At 38.9% G+C, this 19,639-nt stretch overlaps 1 protein-coding gene across 7 annotated transcripts in view; it reads right to left on the reverse strand.

Moving 5' to 3' along the window:
- Positions 1-4,725: 4,725 nt before the first annotated feature.
- Positions 4,726-19,639, reverse strand: part of ACSL3 (acyl-CoA synthetase long chain family member 3) — a 53,140-nt gene continuing 38,226 nt past the window's right edge. For 6 of the 7 annotated variants that reach the window (XM_068406815.1, XM_068406811.1, XM_068406813.1 and 3 more), the window contains 5 exons: positions 18,616-18,690; positions 17,391-17,582; positions 16,006-16,120; positions 11,246-11,403; positions 4,726-8,906 (listed from right to left, as the gene is read on the reverse strand). In XM_068406815.1, the coding sequence (XP_068262916.1) occupies positions 8,743-8,906; positions 11,246-11,403; positions 16,006-16,120; positions 17,391-17,582; positions 18,616-18,690 (704 nt within the window). In that variant the 3' untranslated portion in view covers positions 4,726-8,742. Of the gene's footprint in view, positions 8,907-11,245; positions 11,404-11,603; positions 11,798-16,005; positions 16,121-17,390; positions 17,583-18,615; positions 18,691-19,639 lie in introns of those variants that run through there. The other variant, XR_011048676.1, reaches the window with a different exon arrangement.

Genomic DNA, 19,639 nt, shown 5'->3' on the forward strand with positions numbered 1-19,639 from the left:
ACGCTCTGCTCCAGGCCACAGGCACAGGCTCACCATGCTACGATGTCAGAAAAACCTACCTAGAAATCTGCCAGTCAAGATTTACAGAGAGCATCGTGTCTCCTTTGCAACCAACCCATTGTATCTATAACTAATATAGTCCAAATTTTGTAAAACAATTAACAAGGATAAAACATCAGTTATGGAGAGGACCATACCAGCAAGATCCAATCAGTGTGTGGTATAATGAAAAGTTACTGGCAGAACATAAAGCTGATAAAAGTAAATGGAAAAAATTATTTAAAAGCAAGTATCCCTGCATACCACTGGAAGAAATTCTGGAGAAAGTCCCAAATATCATCTATTTATGAAAACATTAGGAAAATTACTGCAAAACATGTTATCAATGGCCCATTGATGAATATAAACAGAAGCAAATACAAAAGAAGCAGACCCAGGTACCGGAGAGCATGTGAGGGCACAGAAACTTTTCTGCATGTTCACTGGAAACACCACAACTGCAATTGGAAGGACAACTACATCTGAGCAAACTGAAGCCAGGCGACCCAGAGCCCATGGCGCTCCTTGGGTTCACTCCCCATCGGCAATGGGGAAGCACTCCCCATCAGCAATGCTGCAAGACCTCCACGCCTGGAAAACACCACATAATCTATGACTAGACAGACAGATGAATAACTACATGGGAGATATTTTCAAAGAAATATTTATCAAGATTTCAAACAAATAAAAATAGGTCTCTGAAAGAAGCACCAGCACATTTTGCTCATAACACCCCTGGTGAGATGTAAAGCAGTTAGGCACAAAGCACAAACCACCACTGTCCAAGCAGGTTGCTTCTCAGAAACCACCATCCCCCAGAAGCTTCACACTGGTCTGCAGCAAGCAGGGACAACCCAAAACCTTCTGGCCCTAAATGCGGGCTCGATTCCACCTCCTTGCCCCGTGCCAGGTCACCTACGCACATCTTAGTGCAGTCGCACTAAAGCACAGATTTATCCACCCCTCTTGATACAGAAATTATTCTTGACAATCTGCCTTCCTTTTCCTCCCTATTGTGATATGGCTTTTATGCAACTTTGGCAAGAAGGGAGAGGAAAGAGGATGCGATGCTGAATAGGCCAGATTGCTTATTAGCATCCTCAGTTTTCCTGATCATTTTGTTACGCTGCTTTAGCTGGAACAGAGCAAGTCGTGAACTGCAACAAAATGAAGCAAACCTGAGAAGCCTGGCAGTGATACCCAGTAAACACGGGTGAAATGCAGGGAAGCGAACTGATGAGACATCAAATTCTTAATGAGTTTTAGCAACTAGTTTCCTTACAGCTTGTTAAGCATCCACAACCCACTTTCCAACTACATCAAGTAATGGAAACCATGCTTTCCAAGTCATTCTTAAATCTTATAAATTATATACTTAAGCTTTAAAAACAACTATAGATATCTAATGGTACTAGGAACAGCATCAAAAAATAGCAAGTTTGCAGCAAGATCCCTGATGCAAATCATATTTAGAAAAAACTGAACTGCATCTGATAGGCATCATTAAGGTAAATCTCTAAATCGAAGTCTATATTAATTACCTAAGCATCCAGGACTTCTTACCAGGTTGGGATACAGTGAATTTTATGGGAAACAGATACAATAGACACTCTCTTTTGCTATTAATATTTTCATATTTCAAAATGACGCTACTTTCTCCCTCACCCTCTCTAGGATCCTGAAGTAGCAGAAACTCCATGGAAATATAAGGATCCAAACCAAGATCTTGCCATTTCAGAGGGACGAAGGACACTATCCACCAGGCCTGTTGCCAAACACGGTTACTGTGATTGCATGCCAATGGAAAGCCATGCAAACTTTTCCATTAAAACCGTTTATGGTCATAAAGTTGTCTCTCAATTATCTGGATATAATTACAAAAAAAAAAAAACAAACCCAGCCCTGCCACTAATAGAAAGCATTAGAGTTTGAGAGAAAAAATAAGCACACACCTGTAATACAGTGGGAAAGGGCCCATCAGAGTACATGGATATTCAGGGGCTAGGGATTAGTGTGCCATTTGGCTTTTTTCCTGCTCTTGCACTTGGCAGTGCTGCGTAACACTGAAGTCTGAAATAAAGCATCTTTTTGATGTTACATGCACAGAATATTCCATTGTAGGCAGCTGCGCCATTCTTTCAGGTACCTGTGCTCACAGCAAGCGTGACCCGCCCACCCCATCCGGACATGGCGTTTCCTTGTCCGCCAGCCATCTCGCACAGGGGTCCAGGCAGCAGCTCGGGGATGCCCGCCCAGGACCACAGGCAGATGCAAGTGGTTCAACGCCCAGCCGCATGTGAAGGCTGTGAGGTCTCCATGGAAAAAAGGCAGTTAAAGCTAACCAGCGGTTTCCATGTAAAGTAGGAATGAAATATGGAAACACTTGGTTTAAACCAATATATAATGAAATCTGGGATTCACATCTTACGGACAGTACTTGCTGAAAGTTACGGGTGTGTGTTTTAATACTTAATAGCTTCAGCAGAGCAAACGTTTAACAAATACTCCCTGGGATTTGAGCTACTGCACCTGCTGTCCCTCCAGCCCCAGCAGCTGGATCCCACCCGGCCAGGCACAGGCATACTCGTGCCCACTGACATCAGGTCTGGCCCAGAAGTTCAGCTCCAGTTATCCACTTGCAAAAGCTCGTTCCTGGAAACATTTAAGTAATTTCCCAGTTTTCACGGGCACCTCAGAAGGCACATGAGAACTACTCAACCCTTTATTCCCGAGCAGTATTTCTACCACTGGCTCCCCAGCGCAAAGAAAAGCCTTGTTTATCATCTGTTCCCCCAGGTTCGCCAAGCGCAGACAGATCCACTTTATACGTACGGCTTCTAGACGAAAAAAAGTGGTGATTTTCTGCACCATTTGCCTTTCATCTGCTCTCGCCTGCAAGAAAACTTTTAAAGACAGGAGGGCAGGCAGAGTGGCCCCCCGGTCAGAGCCAGCCAGCTCCCAGCCCCAGCCCCGCGCTGCAGCGAGCCACGGGCTGAGGGCACGCAGCGACAGGTACAGCTGTAGGAGTGTAGCACTGCTCTGTTTAACTTTTATTGCCAAGACACAAATTGTATATACACAGAAATAGTGAAGATTTTCAAAAATATTATTCCTAAGTATTAAAATTCTATTTTTTTTTTTTTTTTTTACAAATCACTTTTTCAACTATTTGGGTACTCCCTTTCCCCCTAAATTTTTCTGGTATAGACAGCAACAGCAACTCAGGACTTCAATGTTTTTATTCGTACTTTTGTTGTATCTATGATTTTGGATACTATGCCTCTCTAATGGCTTCCTTAACATAGTATTTTCTGAAAACTAAGGCTCCTAGAATGGTTGCATGTTTATCCTGTCTGAAATTAGTTGCTATAATAAATTACTTACTATAATAGTTCAGAACTAGTTCACTTCTCTTTATTAAAGAGCCCCCTAAAGGCATTTCAGTAGCTGTGGATGCCTAAAGGAAAAAAAAATCCCCCCCAAAAAAAAAATCAATTGAAGTGTGTCATATTATCCTAAATGAACTTTAAATAAGAAGTTTTCAGTCTTAAGAAAAACCAATATTTTTGAAGGAAAGAAAACAAACAACTACTTTGAATAGAAATGAAAATCAGGAGGAAGCTGAAGCCTCCTCATGGCTGATTAAAGGGATAAAAATAAAGATCAGCTATGCAGCAGGGAAGGCTCGACATTTAGCCAGCACTATGACCCTGGGCATCTGGGGAACTTGTAAATAAAGACCTCAAAAGAAAAAAAGAAGAGGTATCTGTTAAGTTGAGGTGCCTCCAGGTTGGATGGTTACCAGCAACGGTTTGTCAGCTGGTAATCACAATCTTAAATAAGTCCTCATGATCTCTTAAGAAGTCCAGTTGCAAGAATTTAAGATCTCTTTGGGATCTGACCATTCAGCCCACAAACTTTGGGAAAATTAAACACCAAAGTCCTAGTACACCTGGACAGTAAAAAAACAAATGCCAGAAGCTCACAGCTTTACATAGGGTATTATTATTCTTTTGCAGCAGAAAACCAGGCTAACCTGGTAACTAGCGCTCCTGCATTCATCTTGAAAACATCACATTTATTTTGAATATTTGACAAGACTTGGCATTGCAGTTTCAGAAGACATGAGCTGGCTGAATTCCCACTGTATCAGGTACCATTTCTACTCCTGAATTAGCAAGCCTTGCACATAAGGGGGATTACTACCCACCCCAGATACAAAAACTCACTGCTAACATTAACACAGAGAAAAATACATCAGCAATATCTATATAGTACAAATGACCGAGTAGACAACCAGAATATTCACCACCTGCAAATCCCAAGCACATGGCTGTCACCACAGGGAACTGCCACGACACCAAAGACGAGCAGTGCAGGGATGGAGGCTTGTGCCAAAGTTACCAGCAGCACGAGGTAGGGAGCAGAACAAAAGGACATGCCCACCATCAGAGAGATCTCCCTGGCAATGCAACACTTCAAACTACCCTAACCCGCCACCCTTCTTAAACAGCCACGTACTCAACTAACGAGATTTAAATTCTCTAATTTACAACCATAAATTATCTGGGCTCAGATAGATGAAAATCAAACGCCACTTAAAAAACTGGACGTATGGGCCCGATTTGTGAAATTAATTTTATTTTTGAAACATGATATCCAATTACAAATAAATAATTCATACAATATAACTCAACTAGGATATACAATGTTCAGGCAGTTCATAGTAACAACCAAGATCACATTGAAAATGAGTTTACATTAAATAACCAATTACAATAACAAACAACTGGTCACTCGATTAACATTTCAGCCTGGTCCAAGGTGTATGCAAGTTGAAGATTGTTCCTCTTACCAGTAAAGAAACAGATGTACACAATTTTATACCGAGTCCAAAGTAGTTAATACATCACATTAATAAAAATTAAAACTGCTGCATCGCGTAAATGCAGTTTGAGTACAGAATAAAAGCTTGTGAATTTTAGCAGGATGAAGGTTATTGCAAAGGAGTCTCATGTCCTATAGCAATTTCTGCATAAACTTACAAGCTTTACAGGACGTTTTTAAAGTATGGTTTCAATTCTATACCCTTCTCTGCATCCTATCTATAAAACCAGCAGGACGTAGGTGTGTGTTACGTTCCCAGTTCAGTGGCACATTGTTTTTCGCTTTCATTTCGGCAAAATATTTTAACTGCTAAGAAACAGCTTCCCACTGAGGTACAGACCTGCTTGTGTGTCAGCTGATGCAGCAGCATCAGTACACTCACAAGGTCTTTTCTGACATGTCATTTTTTCATTTCCTAACCTACTCCAGAAACACTATTCTCTGCAAAGAACTCTTATGACATCTAGATTGAATTTAGCCTAACGTCCTGAAATATTTTTAAATAATTGTAGGAATTTAAAGGAGATTCACAGCATCCTTGGAACTTCTTGGTCAGTCATTTTTAATAATAAAATATGTAAATTTTCACAACAGAGTAAGCAGTTACAATTTCCAATGATTCAGAGTCCTGGGAAGTTTATATTTACAAAAGCTTTGTTAAAAATCCCCTCCTTTTTGGGGTCCCTCAGGTGAGGTATATGCCCCTCGTTCTTAGTTTGAACTCAGAAAGACTGTTTAAAGTCACGGCTCTTCCCATTACAGAACTCCCCACATGACAGAGGCCATTACTTCTCGCCACACACTTTTCCTAATTCACTCTACAGCTGTCCACAGCCTTTGGGACACGTACAATACATGCCAGCAGGTACGTTTGTTCTTGTTACACTGGGCATAGGAAGACACAGAAAAAAAACAAAAGGGCGAGGCCAGCTGAATTCACGGCTGGCACGTAGCAGGGTTCCAACAAGCTCCCCTACAGCTGTCTACCAGCTCAGCAATGCAGGAGCACAGGGTGAGGACATGGTCGCAGCCCAAAGTATCTGACAGGCACAGCAACCTGCAGGACTCAGACTGCCAGAGCAAGGAAGCCCTACAGCTGAACAGCAACTCCGACTTACCGTCCCATCAGAGCCCATTCCGAGGAGCGGGGGCACCCACGGGACAGCTGGCCTCAAGGGGGCACGGCAGCACTCAGAATCTGGCAGTAATGAAGTCTGTCTTTTGTTACAAATCAAAATAAAAGCCATACTCATCACAAATATTTTAAGCCCGTACAAATATTTTAAAAGTCTGTCTTCAACACTGAGGTTAAAATTAATGAACTGCTTTATTTTCACATTCTGTAGAAGAAATAAAAGTCCACGATGAATCCAATGTCTAAAGAAGGAGGAACTATATATATCAACATCCATTTTAAACAGAAAAACCCTGAACTGTAAAATCAAATGCACAGTTAGACTGCAACCCAATCTTGCAATTGGATTAGAAGAAAAATTAAAACTATTTCCAAACCATTTTAAAAGTTTAATTATGCAATTTATTCAAAAGTGGATTTAAACCCTTAGCAGAATAAAATAGTAATTTCAGATTCCTTCTGAATTAACTCAAAGCAGATTTATTGTCTTAAATCTGCTGCACAATGCACCAAGTGACATACATAGTACTTCAGCAATTTATTAATTTCCACTAAAAATCACAAAGAAATATTTGAACAATGTACAACCTGTGCTGCGTGTGAACTATTTAAGAACATGCTGATGGAGCACAGATAGGTATTTAAGTATTAGTAATGTCTAATATACGGTGTGACACTTCCCTACAGACTTGGCAATTTCCACATTCAGATTCTTCAGTCATTTTCCAACATTAGTCTTACTTCTATTTGCCAGAAGGTCTTAATTTATGATCTAAATATCTGAAGGTATCAATCTCATAAATGCGGTCCTGATTTCTTTTTGTTGCCTGGATTTCCATTTGACTAGTTACACCAAAATTCACCAAATGGTAACAGTTTTTCACAGACAGCAGCAGGGGAAATCCACAAATAGTGAGAGAGATTGTAATGTAACCTAAAATACAGCACAAACCTTCTCATCATTTCATCAAAACTAAAGTACAGGGAACCTACTTGATAACTTTCAACTCCTATGAAACTGCTTTCTATAATCAATGGAAAGTGTTAATTTAAGTAACAGTTCAGATGTTTTTAAAATGAGAATTTTAAATGTGAAAATTTAAATGAGAATATATCAAACACCTCCCAAAACTCCCATATCACAAATGCAAACAGCAGGAACTCCCTCCCCCCAACAAAGCTTCTGCCATTCAGAATTGCTATATGCTACCATAGTAGGGCATGAAGTGAGCATCAAGACTTTGATTTTTAGTACTACAAGTAAATGATACACATGAAAGAATAATCTCCAAATTAAAGCCATTTTAATATTTGCTCCATCACAAAGTTGACTGATGTATGCCTTTTCACATTCTCAGGTAACCCTGATTAAAATATTTTTTAAAATAAAATTCACATCTGAAACAAATCTAAACACTCTCACTGAAGAAGAAAAGATCCACCGTAGTTCTTCAAACAATATTCACATATCTCGAGTAAAACAGAAATTGAGCCTCCTTCTGAAAGTAAGAATCGGGTATAACAAACCAAGCAACATAAATAACTCTGGCTGACAAATACTTCAAATATCCGTTTTCAAAGCAAAAAATGCTAAACAAAGGAACACAGAATTAAAGGGAGATTTTTAATGGCACAAAGGGCAGCTAGGCACCGTGTGAGCTGAGAACATAACTGTCATTATGACTTTAAAAATCCCCCCAGTAAGATTTGGGTTGTAGGCAGGGCAGAACAGGGGTCTTGCCGGGCTTGCACAAACAACGAAAGAGCAAACCCAGTGTAATGTCCAAAACTAATGAGAAACAACAAAAGTTGTTACAGTCCCTCTGCTAAGAGGACACTGTCAAACTTGGACAGTGTGAAGTGAAATTAATGCTGAGAGTTCTTAATAGCTCTACGCAATTCAACTACTGGATGAGACGGTCATGAGCTATTTAAAAAAGGAGTTTCTGTATTTGAGAGATTATTCTTAGCTTTAATTTCTGCTGTGTTAAAAGCATCTTTTGTATTAAACAAGCTTTAACTAACACCTGCAAGAGTACCTGCCTTTATGCAGAGCTATGCCATGACCATCTTTTAATTTTCAGATAAAAATCAAAGTAACCATTAGGCACATACTGAAGGTGTATTACACAAGCTGGAACATCAAACATTTTCTCCCTCAGATTTACACAGAAAAACAGCACAGCAGCAAATAACCTGGTCCTCTGTTCAACAACGATCTCGTTACAAGCGTTTTCAATGTACATAATGTCACAACATCAATACCTTCTAATCTTTAAATAATTAGGTAGAAAAAGGCCCCCAGTATAACCATTTCTTATATAGCCAAGTTCTCTCTATATACATCCAAATTTTAAAGATACAAATAAAACATTATACAGGATTTATAAATGTTTAAAAACTTGAGGCTTCAGAATCGTGGTTTCCCAAAAAGACTCTGGAAAATCCACAGACTGACAAGGTAGCAGAGAAAACTGGAAAAAAGGAGACAGACACAAGTTTGCTGCCGTAACATGTTACTAAACTTGCCAGTCATCATGGTGATGTTATCAGAAATAGCAGTTTAAGCTGCAAATGAGGAACGGTGGTGTTGTGTGTTGATCTCAAGTGTTGAGACAGGCAATTCAAGTATTTCCTATTTGATCCAAGCTCATTGTAGCAAAGTGGTGCAGAAAATAGAATTATTTTACATTTTTTCCATACATTCGATTAATGTCCATTTGATAGTACGCCGTAAGCTCTTTGCGTTTCAGTTTGAACGCATCTGTCACTAGACCAGTCTCGGGGGTCCAAGGATCAGGGCTCAAACGAATTTTTACTGGTATTTCAAACTTCTCCAGATTAGCTGTAAAAATAAACATTTTTAATATAAAAACGTAAATGTAACCATTTTTCTACAATCAAGCACAAAAGGAGGAACTGTATTCTCACACAGAAAAGTAGGTGACATAAATGAAGAAGTGCTCCTCAGACCGCCCCCCCTGGTTAGCTTTGAAAACCCGTGTGGTCACAAGCAGCGTGACAGGATCCACCAGCAACCGTTCTCCAGTTTCCACAGAAATATTGAAACAAAAGCCAGCTGTCTGGGTAGCTGTGCTGCTCCCTAACTTCAGAAAAGCCTCAGTGCAAAGAAGTGACATCCTCAAAACACACCCTGTTCTATCAGTGTTATGATACTCATTTTCTGGAGATGAAGTCTTAAAATCCATACTACTTAAACTTGAAAAAAAGGTGGGGGGATGGTTTGTGGTTTTCCCTTACAGTCCTAAATTGTTCAAGGCAAGTAAGTTCATATGGTAGCTGTTCCCCTTACTGAAACAGAACAGTGTTCTGCATGTTACACCTTTAGCACAAAACACTTCTGCTATGGTTTCAGACATAAGAGAAGAAAAACAAATAACTCTAAGAAAAGTAATCAACAGATGGGCAATATTCAAAAAAATTTTCAGGTTAAATTAAAAGAAAAAAAAATAAATGTATAATTATCCTGTGCAACCGGCCATTTTTAGATTTTCCTGCACCTTTTACTCCCCTTGACATTAAATCACTGGATTTGAGGTTTTTTTGCAATTTAGCACTAAAAACCATAATATCACTTTAGAAGTAAAGCCGATTATACCAAAGTGAAAAACAAAGACAAACATAACATCAAAATGTGTAAAAATGCCTCAGGATTAAACCAAATATTCCGTTTCATCAATTTTAACAATATATTTAATTCTCTTTAGAATAGTTAGTGCTGCATAAAAAATAAAAGGAAAGTGACTTTGTACGTGCTCTCCATCGCAGTAGCTTCGTAGAATGACTTTACCCATACGCTCCACGCAGTGAAGAAAAATGGACTAGAGACATGGGGCAAGGAAAAGAAGTCTGCTGCGATACTAAGACTGCACTCATCGTAACAGTATGCTCCTGTAACAGAAGCCTGCGAATATACTAATCATAGAGTTTAATATATTTGCAAGTAATATGGAGAAGAGACAAAGATCAACGAGACAAAGATTAACAAGACAAAGATTGTTGGAAGCATAAAGTTATCCAGGGTAGAAAAGATGAGGACAACCTGCAAAGAGGTGCAGAAGTCACTCATGACACTGAGTGACTGCAAAACAGACAGCAGAAAACATTCATTGCAGAGAAGTGTAAAACAGAATGCATACAAAAAACGAGTTTAACATCCACAACGACCATTTAAAAAACATTCTGTGGTCATAACTGACAGCTTTACGAAAAAAGCTCAGTGCTTAGTAATGGCCAAAAGCAAAAATAAGGCAGAAATCATTACGAAAGAAAATATCGCTGTGCCACTGTTTAATTCTGCACCAGAATAGCTAAATAGACTATGATCAATTAGCATGAAAACGATACAGCTGAGGGGGAAGTATAATAGACACTGAAAAAAATCACCACTGCCCTTGTGACTGTTCCCATACAAGAGCTTGGCAGAACCAAACTGAATTAGCAGGTGGCAGGGTTAAAACAAACAAGAGGCATTTCTTCACGTTAACATTGCTGAGCTGTGCAACTCCACCACAAGATAGTACGGATACTGATACAGAATATTTACCTAACTTTAAAATGTGACTAGAAGAGTTAATGGAAGAAAAGTCTATTGAAAATTATTAACTACAAAGACACTGCTTTCAGTTTAGGAAAGCCCTCAGAGGTAAGTCACAGGAAGCTAGGAGAGCCCCTGTCACCATGGGCTTATTTCAACTATGCATAGGTATGTAGCACGTGAGACTGTATGATACCCAACACATGTATCATGGATCTACAGATGACCCATATTCTTTTGGGCCAGCAGCTAAGGCCAGAAAGATACTATAGGACGTCTTAAAGAGCGCCAGACACACACACATACATATATACACACACACACACATATATACACACACACACATACATATATACACATACGGAACTGAACTCGTTAAGTTTGCCCTGTTTTTAGAGTCTTTCCTCAGCTATTGGCCACGGTAGGAAAAAAAACCAAAAGCATTACATGAAACAAAAGGACTGACCCAACACATGTTTTGTTGTTGGGGTTTTTTTCGTATGAAAATTTCACTTCATATATTTTCTATGAAATATGCATGCTCAAGAAGTATTTTTAGGGCCTATGCTTTTCTGTTTCACAGACATTATGGTCCACAAGGTTAATGCTATCTACCCAGCACTCACCTGCCATGGCAGCGTCAGCTAGCACCTTCAGTACCTCTTTTTCCATCTCAGGACTGTTACAGATCTCTTCCCAGGTTCCTCTAAATCCTTTCTTTCGAGCTAGTTCTGCAAGCTCCTTTTGATTTGGCACAACAAATCCAATGACATAAGAATGGAAACTGAGAAGTATAATGTACTTTAGTATGAATTTTGTAAAGTTAACAAGTCTTCAAAAATAACATTTCAAGTTGAGGAGTTTGCACTTCACACAGAGATATTGCTCTTAACAGTTGGCTTTTGTTCACCTGATAATCTTTCTGAAATAGTACACAAATTACCTTTGCCTGCTTAAAAATAAGTAGAAAGAGAAGTTACTTACCTTACAGCAACTGGATTGCTTCAAGGTGTGCTGTCCATATGCATATTCCACTGTGCCTCATGCTCAAAGCTTTGGGAGAGCAGTACCCATACGATGTCAATGCGCCCTGCCTCTCCTCATGTTTTGCATCCTGGTATGAAGACTGGTGTGCGGCTTCCCTACCTCAGTTTCCTCTCAACTGCAGAATCCAGTTACTGTAGAGGAGCAGAGGACTGCAGTGAAGAGGGGTTGGAGAGCAGGTTGTGGAATGAGCATATGCACAACACATCTCAAAGAACGCCTGCTTCTGTAAGGGAAGTGACTTCTCTTTCTCTTTCAAGTGATTGTCCATGCACTCACTCTACTGTTGGCAATCTTTCTCTGCTCCTGATAAGCCTAGAACATACCAAGCTGTGATCTCAAAGTCTTTGGAAAACACTGAAGCACAATTTGCCCTGAAATAGGTATTCAAGAATTTTCAGATGGTGTAAAGTTCAGGGAAAATGTGAACAGAACTTCACATAGAAACTCTACACTTTCTAACAAAGCAGATCACAGAATCGGAGAGTTGAAAGTGGTCTCAGAAGATCACCTAATCAATTCACCTGCCTTGAAGCAAGGTCAGCTACATCTTCTAACCCGTTCTTAAACATCACACAAATGCTAATGCCAATGCTTCATTACTCTTAGCATTGGTAAGCTGTTCTTGATAGCTATTCCTGACTCTTCCTCTCTGCAGTTTACATCAGTGGTATTTTCATACAGCCAAGAGTCAGATGTTCCTCTCCTTTCCACAGGAGCCATTTATTCGTTCACAGACTGTTACTATTTTTTTCTTCCTTCTCACCTTTCTAGTCTTCCTTTCTTTCTTAAGTTTCTTTAGGAATTTAAGTGATGCTCTTTCCTCCAAAGTCATGCATCACAGATCTCTGCCCAGACATTCCCATTTTTCTCCTGGACTCTTTTCAAGACGTCCACCGTTTCTGAAGTGCTGCATGTGGAACTCAGACCCTTTAATGCTTGGTAGAGCAAACACATCATTGTGTGTCTTGTAGGCTATACATCTGATTATGTTACATTATTTACCTTCTTATAATAGCATGGCACTTGTTGACTCATGTCAGCTCCTACAGAACTACTACCAGCTGGTGGTCCTCATCCTGTATTTTTGCAGTTTATTTAGGTCTAAGTATAATTTACTTTCCCCCTCCTTAAACTGCCTGCTATTTTCAAGAAAATCTCCTTCTAGTCCTGTCCCCCCTTAACCATCTATAGATTTATTAAATCTTTTCATCTCTTTTACCAGACAGATCATTAATGCAAAATACAGAACCTTAAGCCCGGTATGGAGATTACTTTAGCTTATCCTTTAAGGTCTTAAAAGATAATTTTAAAATACTAACTCTACATACCCTTTTGGTTACTGTACACTGCAATTTTCTCCTTTGTTACTGGTATGAATTATAATGGGCATCTGACAGCAGCTGTGAAGACTGCACAAAAGTCCATTACAAACACAGGCTTCCCTGGTATCATCTGTCGACAAGCTTTGCCTCTTGGCAGACTTGAAACCGCTCCCATTTTTCTCTTACTAAGAATGTACTTACAGAAAGACTTCAGATTAGCGTCAGTATCACTTACTGCTTGCATCTCACCTCCTGTCTTTGCCTCTCTCTCACCCCGCACACTCGTGCTATACTCTGTACTGAACCTTGTAACTTCGTCTAGGGTCTACTCTGTAATGCATATGTATTATGCGCGAAGGCATCCAGAACACAAAGGACTCTGGCACTTTCATCTCTGGTTCCTGTAGTCTTTTGATATGCTTAAGGTCATGTCCAACAATACCACCAGTGTCTCCAGAGATAAACAGCATATAGAAATAATCAGTTGGCTGGGTAACCCTCAAACTGGGTTCATCTAAAATTCAGCCTCTTGAGTAGCATACTTCCTCTGGGCAAACAGGTTCATCCAACTATGCTTTTTCCTGGAAAGAGCACCTTGGAGCTCACAGTTCCTGGAATACGTAACTTTTCATTCTGTACCACTAAGTTAAATCTTCACTTGTCGCAGTTCAAATGCTAAAGCACTGTTTGTCTTGAAGTATCACGAAGACTACATCTTCTCTCTGGAGCAGCTACTTCCCTCTCCACTACTGTTCCTTCTGCAGATCTTTTGAATTTGCTAGCTTCTTCAGTCTTGGAGGTCATAACAGCAGCATGAAGGAAGACATTTTCAGAATTTGGTCCTCAGGACCTCCTCAGTCATCTCCTCCACACTAAAAGATTTTGCCAAAATGTCTTCTCCTACACTAGGCATCCGCATTCCCTTACTGTGTTTGAGATCCTTCCCAAGTACGGCCCTCAGACCTATCTATCACGTTAGATATCAACATTTCTATTCTGTGAAGTCTGGTCCTTATCAGCTCTCCTTGAGCTTCCTGCTTAGAACTCCCTTGTTTTTTTTGCCATGTTTGCTCATTCCTCAGGTAACTGAACTACTCATTTTCCTGATGTAATGCTTCAGACCCACTGAAATGTGTCTTCGATCGGTGAAGTGCTGATAAAGGGGTGGAGTCTCCTCTGAAGGAGTTCTACTCATGAGTCCTTTGAGCAAACATTTTATTCCTTATCTCACTGAGTATTTTGTCTGAAGTTGTTGATTAATACAGCTTTTGAAACAATGATACCAAACAAACACACTTGATTCCCTACTACCATGTTCAGAGAAGCTTTGCACCCCAAGATCTATGTCGAATCGCAGATTTAACCCATTTGTAAAAGTCTGCCCTCCTGGTCATTTTGCACGTGGGAGATGGAACAGCTACAAATGAAGGACTCCTGTAGCATACGAGATCACCCAGGCAAAGTATAAGGAGAGACAGGATAAAAGAGAGGTCATAGGCACTGCTAACAAAAAGTCTCTGAGCTAACACTGCTGAGGTGTGTATATACCCACAATGAAATGTGCATACGGACAATCATTCAGAGAATCTGTATTACACGGCTACTTGTGCCAAATTACACACATGCAAAAAGAAGAAACACAGTAGCAACAGAAAAAACAAATCTGGAACATACTTGGACTCTGTCTGTGAATTACCTTTACAAATCACTCATAGGTTTTCCTATTTCTAAGTAATAGACAAGACACAGACTATCAGAGTCAAGTGCCTGTCTGACAAGTGCATTTTAGTCTCCAATGTTACGCCGACCTGACAAAATTAAGACAAAATTTGATAGCAAAATTCCAATAGTGAACTTCAATCCTAGAACAGCAGAAATCACCACCTGTAGGAACCTCTTTCTCCATAGCCTAGAGGGGGTGCTCAGAACGGGCACATAACCTCAGGCAGTCAAAGCAAGCAAACATAAGACTCACTCAGTGCATCAAAACCACAAATAAAGCTTAATATAATGGAAGTTTTCTCAGCAGTGACATGCCTGATGCGTGTTAGCCTAGGGACCTAAAACTGTCAAAACTGAAGTTACAGGATGACTACCATTAGTTAACACAAAAAAAAAAAGATACCACAGAGAACCAGGTGAACAAACCAAAAGTTAATTTTCTATTTATTACCACTGAGCAATTCTCTAGTATGCTTATCCTGGCCTCTTTTAATCAAAGTTATCAAGTGGGGTTTTTTGGCCATACTGGAAATCAGAATATTTCTGATCCTTCAGAAGGTCCAAAATTACTTTCCAAACATCAAAATGACAACCGGAAACAAAAACTGCCTGAAGTATATTTGTAAGTGTAAGTCTGTATCATGCACCGATAGGAAATTCTAGAAATAGAAACTTGAGACATGTTTGAGCCCTTATATACCTAATTCAGCAGTACATGTACAAAACAAATAGAAAGGACATCTGATCATCATTCATTAATTGTGTGTTTGCATAGTATTTACAGAGTGTTTTCTCTCAAGCTCCAAGGCTTCTGCTGGTGTACTGCAAGGGTTAAAGTATTTTTAATGCACAAGTCAGCTTCTGGGTTTTTGGTGGCTTTTTTTCTCCAGCCTTCCTCTGAAGTACAACAGTACCTCCTCTGAAGAACAGATCACAGCTAGATACAGCAAGGAACAAGGTGCCCTAGGGCTTCTACAGGTAATAATCTCTAAAGTGCTTGAGTGACATCTGTTATGAACACAGAGTTTAGCTGCTTTTCAGATTGGGGAAAGGGGAACGAGACTCATTCTTGGCATTTTCCAATGAATGATGACAAAAAATGGGAAGGAAAAATAAAAACATACATTTCAGGTGTTTTATTTTTGATAGAGAAAGTTATTCCATTGTACTATAAGTAAAATCCTCTTTCAACTGGTTTAAAAAATTCCATGCATTGGCGGCAAAAAATTTTGCTTACGGCTTCAGTAGGATACACAAAGAATACAGCAATAACAGAAGTATCAGCTGCCTCTTACCTGCTTGCATACGCACAAATATTATCTACCAGTGGAAGATTCTTTAGGGCTGCTTCTACTTTGCCAAGAGAAACATATTCTCCTGCCTGGAGTTTTACAAGATCTTTTTTACGATCTATTGAGGGAAAAAAGGAATTAAATGTTAAATACAGAACACAAAACTTTAGACATTGATTTTATACTTTTCTGAAGTGTATGTATAAATGCCAGAAGGTAAGCTGACTCATGCTGGGTGAACGTACCAAAAACATTTAATATCAGGTTTCCAGACTTTGCATTTTATCGATCTGTCCCTCACACAAAAATGAGACACGTTTCAATTCCATGCAGTTTCTGCCTTTAGAACGGCATTTTCTGCATGACAGAACTGTCACGTGAATGGCAGACAGCTAGGATCATACAGAAGCCAGTGTCTGGCTAGAAGCACAGATTTTGTGCTGTCTGGTCCAGACGCTTAAGGCAGGAGATGCACCATTTGGTGACATTTTGTTATTCTCAGGCTAAATCCATATTTAAAGAGCAACTGTCCACCTGTTATTTGAAACACAACAATAGGAACCGAAAATTAAGCCCAAATTACTTGAGCTTATTGTATGTAGCCCAAAGAAGGCAAAGGTGACTACAGGGCTTTACCCACCCAGCTGTGATGGCAGCCAAGAGTACCTCTCCTTTGCTATACACCTTCATGCTGCTTTGTGCAACCAGGCAAGGTAGTTCTGTAGCTGTCTGACCTGTTTGACCAGTGCAAGGCAGCTGCAATGGGACCCGAGATTCTTCTCATGTAATAAACCAAATAAGCTTAGTTTTCAGGATTAAAGAGCATCCTGAATCACCCACTGACTTCAAGAGAGACACCTGGTAGTTTATAGGGCACCTGTTTTTGTGCCTACAGGTGTCAAAGAATTATGAGCCTATCATAGGCTTATGTATAACACCTTTACCTTAGTATATTTTTTCCCCTAGTTCCTTTATGATAATTGGATATTCTTGTTATAAAGGATGGCAAGATTTAAAAAAGGCTTATTTAATTCTTGAGCACATATTACCAAAAGAGCCATTTCACCAAATCAAATTCTACACTTACAAAATTATAAAATCTAAGGCAGCTTATCTAGCTCAATTAGCCTAGATTTGACTCTAATTACTACCCAATCTCACTGACAGAGTGAAGTCAATTTTAAGACTGTTCTAAAAGAGAGCAACTGTTTTAAAAATCAGCTTTTAAAATACGCAATCAAGTTTACGTTAACATACCAGAATTTCCCTGGGACACATGGTAGGGCTTTCTTGCATGGCAAGACATGGAGATTTTTGTTTGGGTTAATTACAGTATTTAGCAGCCCCAGAAAATGTATATATATGCTCACCTGAATTCATTAACTCACCAATAATTTTTAGACATCCATCTTGATGAAACTCTCCAATGTCTCCAGTATGGAGCCACCTCTGCCCATTCTCATCAACAGTGAAATCTTTTTTGGTTCGTACTTCATTTTTGTAGTAGCCCGCAGTCACATTTTGCCCTCCAATAAGAATCTCACCTCTAGGATATGGTTTATCGGTGTTGTAATATCCACCTAAAAGTACAGTTTTTATTAAGGTAACAAGAATTAAAATATATTCCAAAGCAAGAACTCCTATTATTTTTACTATTTTAAGTATAGAACTAAACACTTTAGTAAGTCCTTACCCAAAGTTACCAACTGCCTAAATAGTTCGGTAAGAGAAGAGGTGGTTCCAATTCTTTTCAGCATATAAACAGCTATTTAACATGTGTGTTTATAAACAGTGAAATTCACACACATGCAGAGGGCAAATGCCACCGCTATGCAATCTTTCTGCCAGGACTAACATCCTCTATCAGTTTCACAAAGGCTCAAATTAAAAAAAAAAAAAAAAAAAAAAAAGATAAATTTTGCCTTATATTGTAGGAAAGAAAAAAAACTATAAGGTTTCACATTAGCCCAAAATACCCTTAAGTACTATGTATTTCTACTCTCCAATACATAAAAGCCTACAATGAAAGGAAATCACCTAAATACATTTCAAACTTCATTAAATATATTTTATATAGCATCCATTAAGCTTCTACTCCATATGCCATTTTTTTAGTGATTTTATCAATAATAATATTATGAAGACTATTTTAAAATAATTTCTTAATGGCAACAGAAGGTATCACGCATGCACTCCAGTTGAAGTCTCCTGAATCCAGCACCTCTAAGACACAACATACAAGACCTGCACCCTGTTCTGCAAGAATACTAATCTACATCAGAAAGAGGTACAATGCTGTATACATTTATACAATATGCATATACAATTATAGTGACTGGAATAAAAGAAACAGTATAGCCAAAGAAGAGTCATAATATAACCTAGTCCGAATGCCTCTTGCGTTGATAGCTTCTGTCTAGATATTTGTAAGTTTAAAAATCACCGAGGAATTTATTTTACATTTCTTCCCCCGCAAGATCAAACTTTTATAGGTAAAAGCAGCATTTAAAATTTAAAAAGCCATGAAAGAGTCTTCTAATTACTACTACTGAGCAACAATAACTATATATAGTTCTTACAAACACACTACAATGTAATCACACAAATTCTCACCTTCTTCCCAGTTCATTAACTTGATTTCACAACAGACCAAAGGTGCTCCCACTCTCCCTGTAGTGTAGTCCCAAACTAGAATTTTAAAAAGAGCATTTTTCAGAAAAAAAAATTAACAAAAGTGATTAGAAAAGCCTTTGTTATGCATCTTATTTAGTGAAAATTAACTGCTATTTATTTTTGAATTTTAATTCCTAGAACAGAACTTCCAAGAAAACCAATGGATCTATCAACGTCATGCAGATAAAATCCTTATTCCTGTGAAGATAATAGATGGCTGTATTTACAGATACCTTCAGTCATATCAACACAGCTTTGACAGTAAGCTGTCCGTGTGGATCACGCTTCAAAAGTGGCACAACAACTTTAAATAGTGTTTGCTGGACTCTGAAATAAGTAGCAGTATTTCATAACAATTCAGGGATTCTATATTTTGATTCACTTTCACTTCTGCATCTGGGCACCTTCCCAAAAGAGCATCACTGGAGACTACATCATTTTTACTACAGTTCCACTATTTTTTTTTTCCAGGCTACTGAAGAAGCCATTTCCAAAGACCTCTTGGAATAAAAATGACATCACAGCAGTTTGTGGATCACCAAAGAACGTAATACATGTTCTACAATCTGGCATAATCGAGCAATGAACCTTAGATACTCCTCGTATGATTCCTAGGTAGATCACACCATTGCCGAAAAACAGCAGCTCTGACTGTTTCTGCCACCACTGAATATAAGTGGAATGTTAGGACTAAAAGGCAATTGAAACCATTAAGTTCTGTTATATGAAATCAAAATCTGGTGCAGGCTTTTGAATTCCATTTTTTGTTTTTCTAACATCTCATTATACTCACCCAAATTAGAAATAATTTATTCAGTTCAACTGGTAAGCGCAATAATGCCAAGATCCCATTCACACTATTACAGGTTTCTCTATCACAAATGAGAACATTCATTTTCTATGTAGGTCACCAGCTTTAGCAAACTGTGTCAAAATTAGTACTCCTACTGTTTTACACATTTAT

Source organism: Nyctibius grandis, chromosome 8, assembly GCF_013368605.1.
Source record: "Nyctibius grandis isolate bNycGra1 chromosome 8, bNycGra1.pri, whole genome shotgun sequence".
Lineage (NCBI taxonomy): Eukaryota > Metazoa > Chordata > Aves > Nyctibiiformes > Nyctibiidae > Nyctibius > Nyctibius grandis.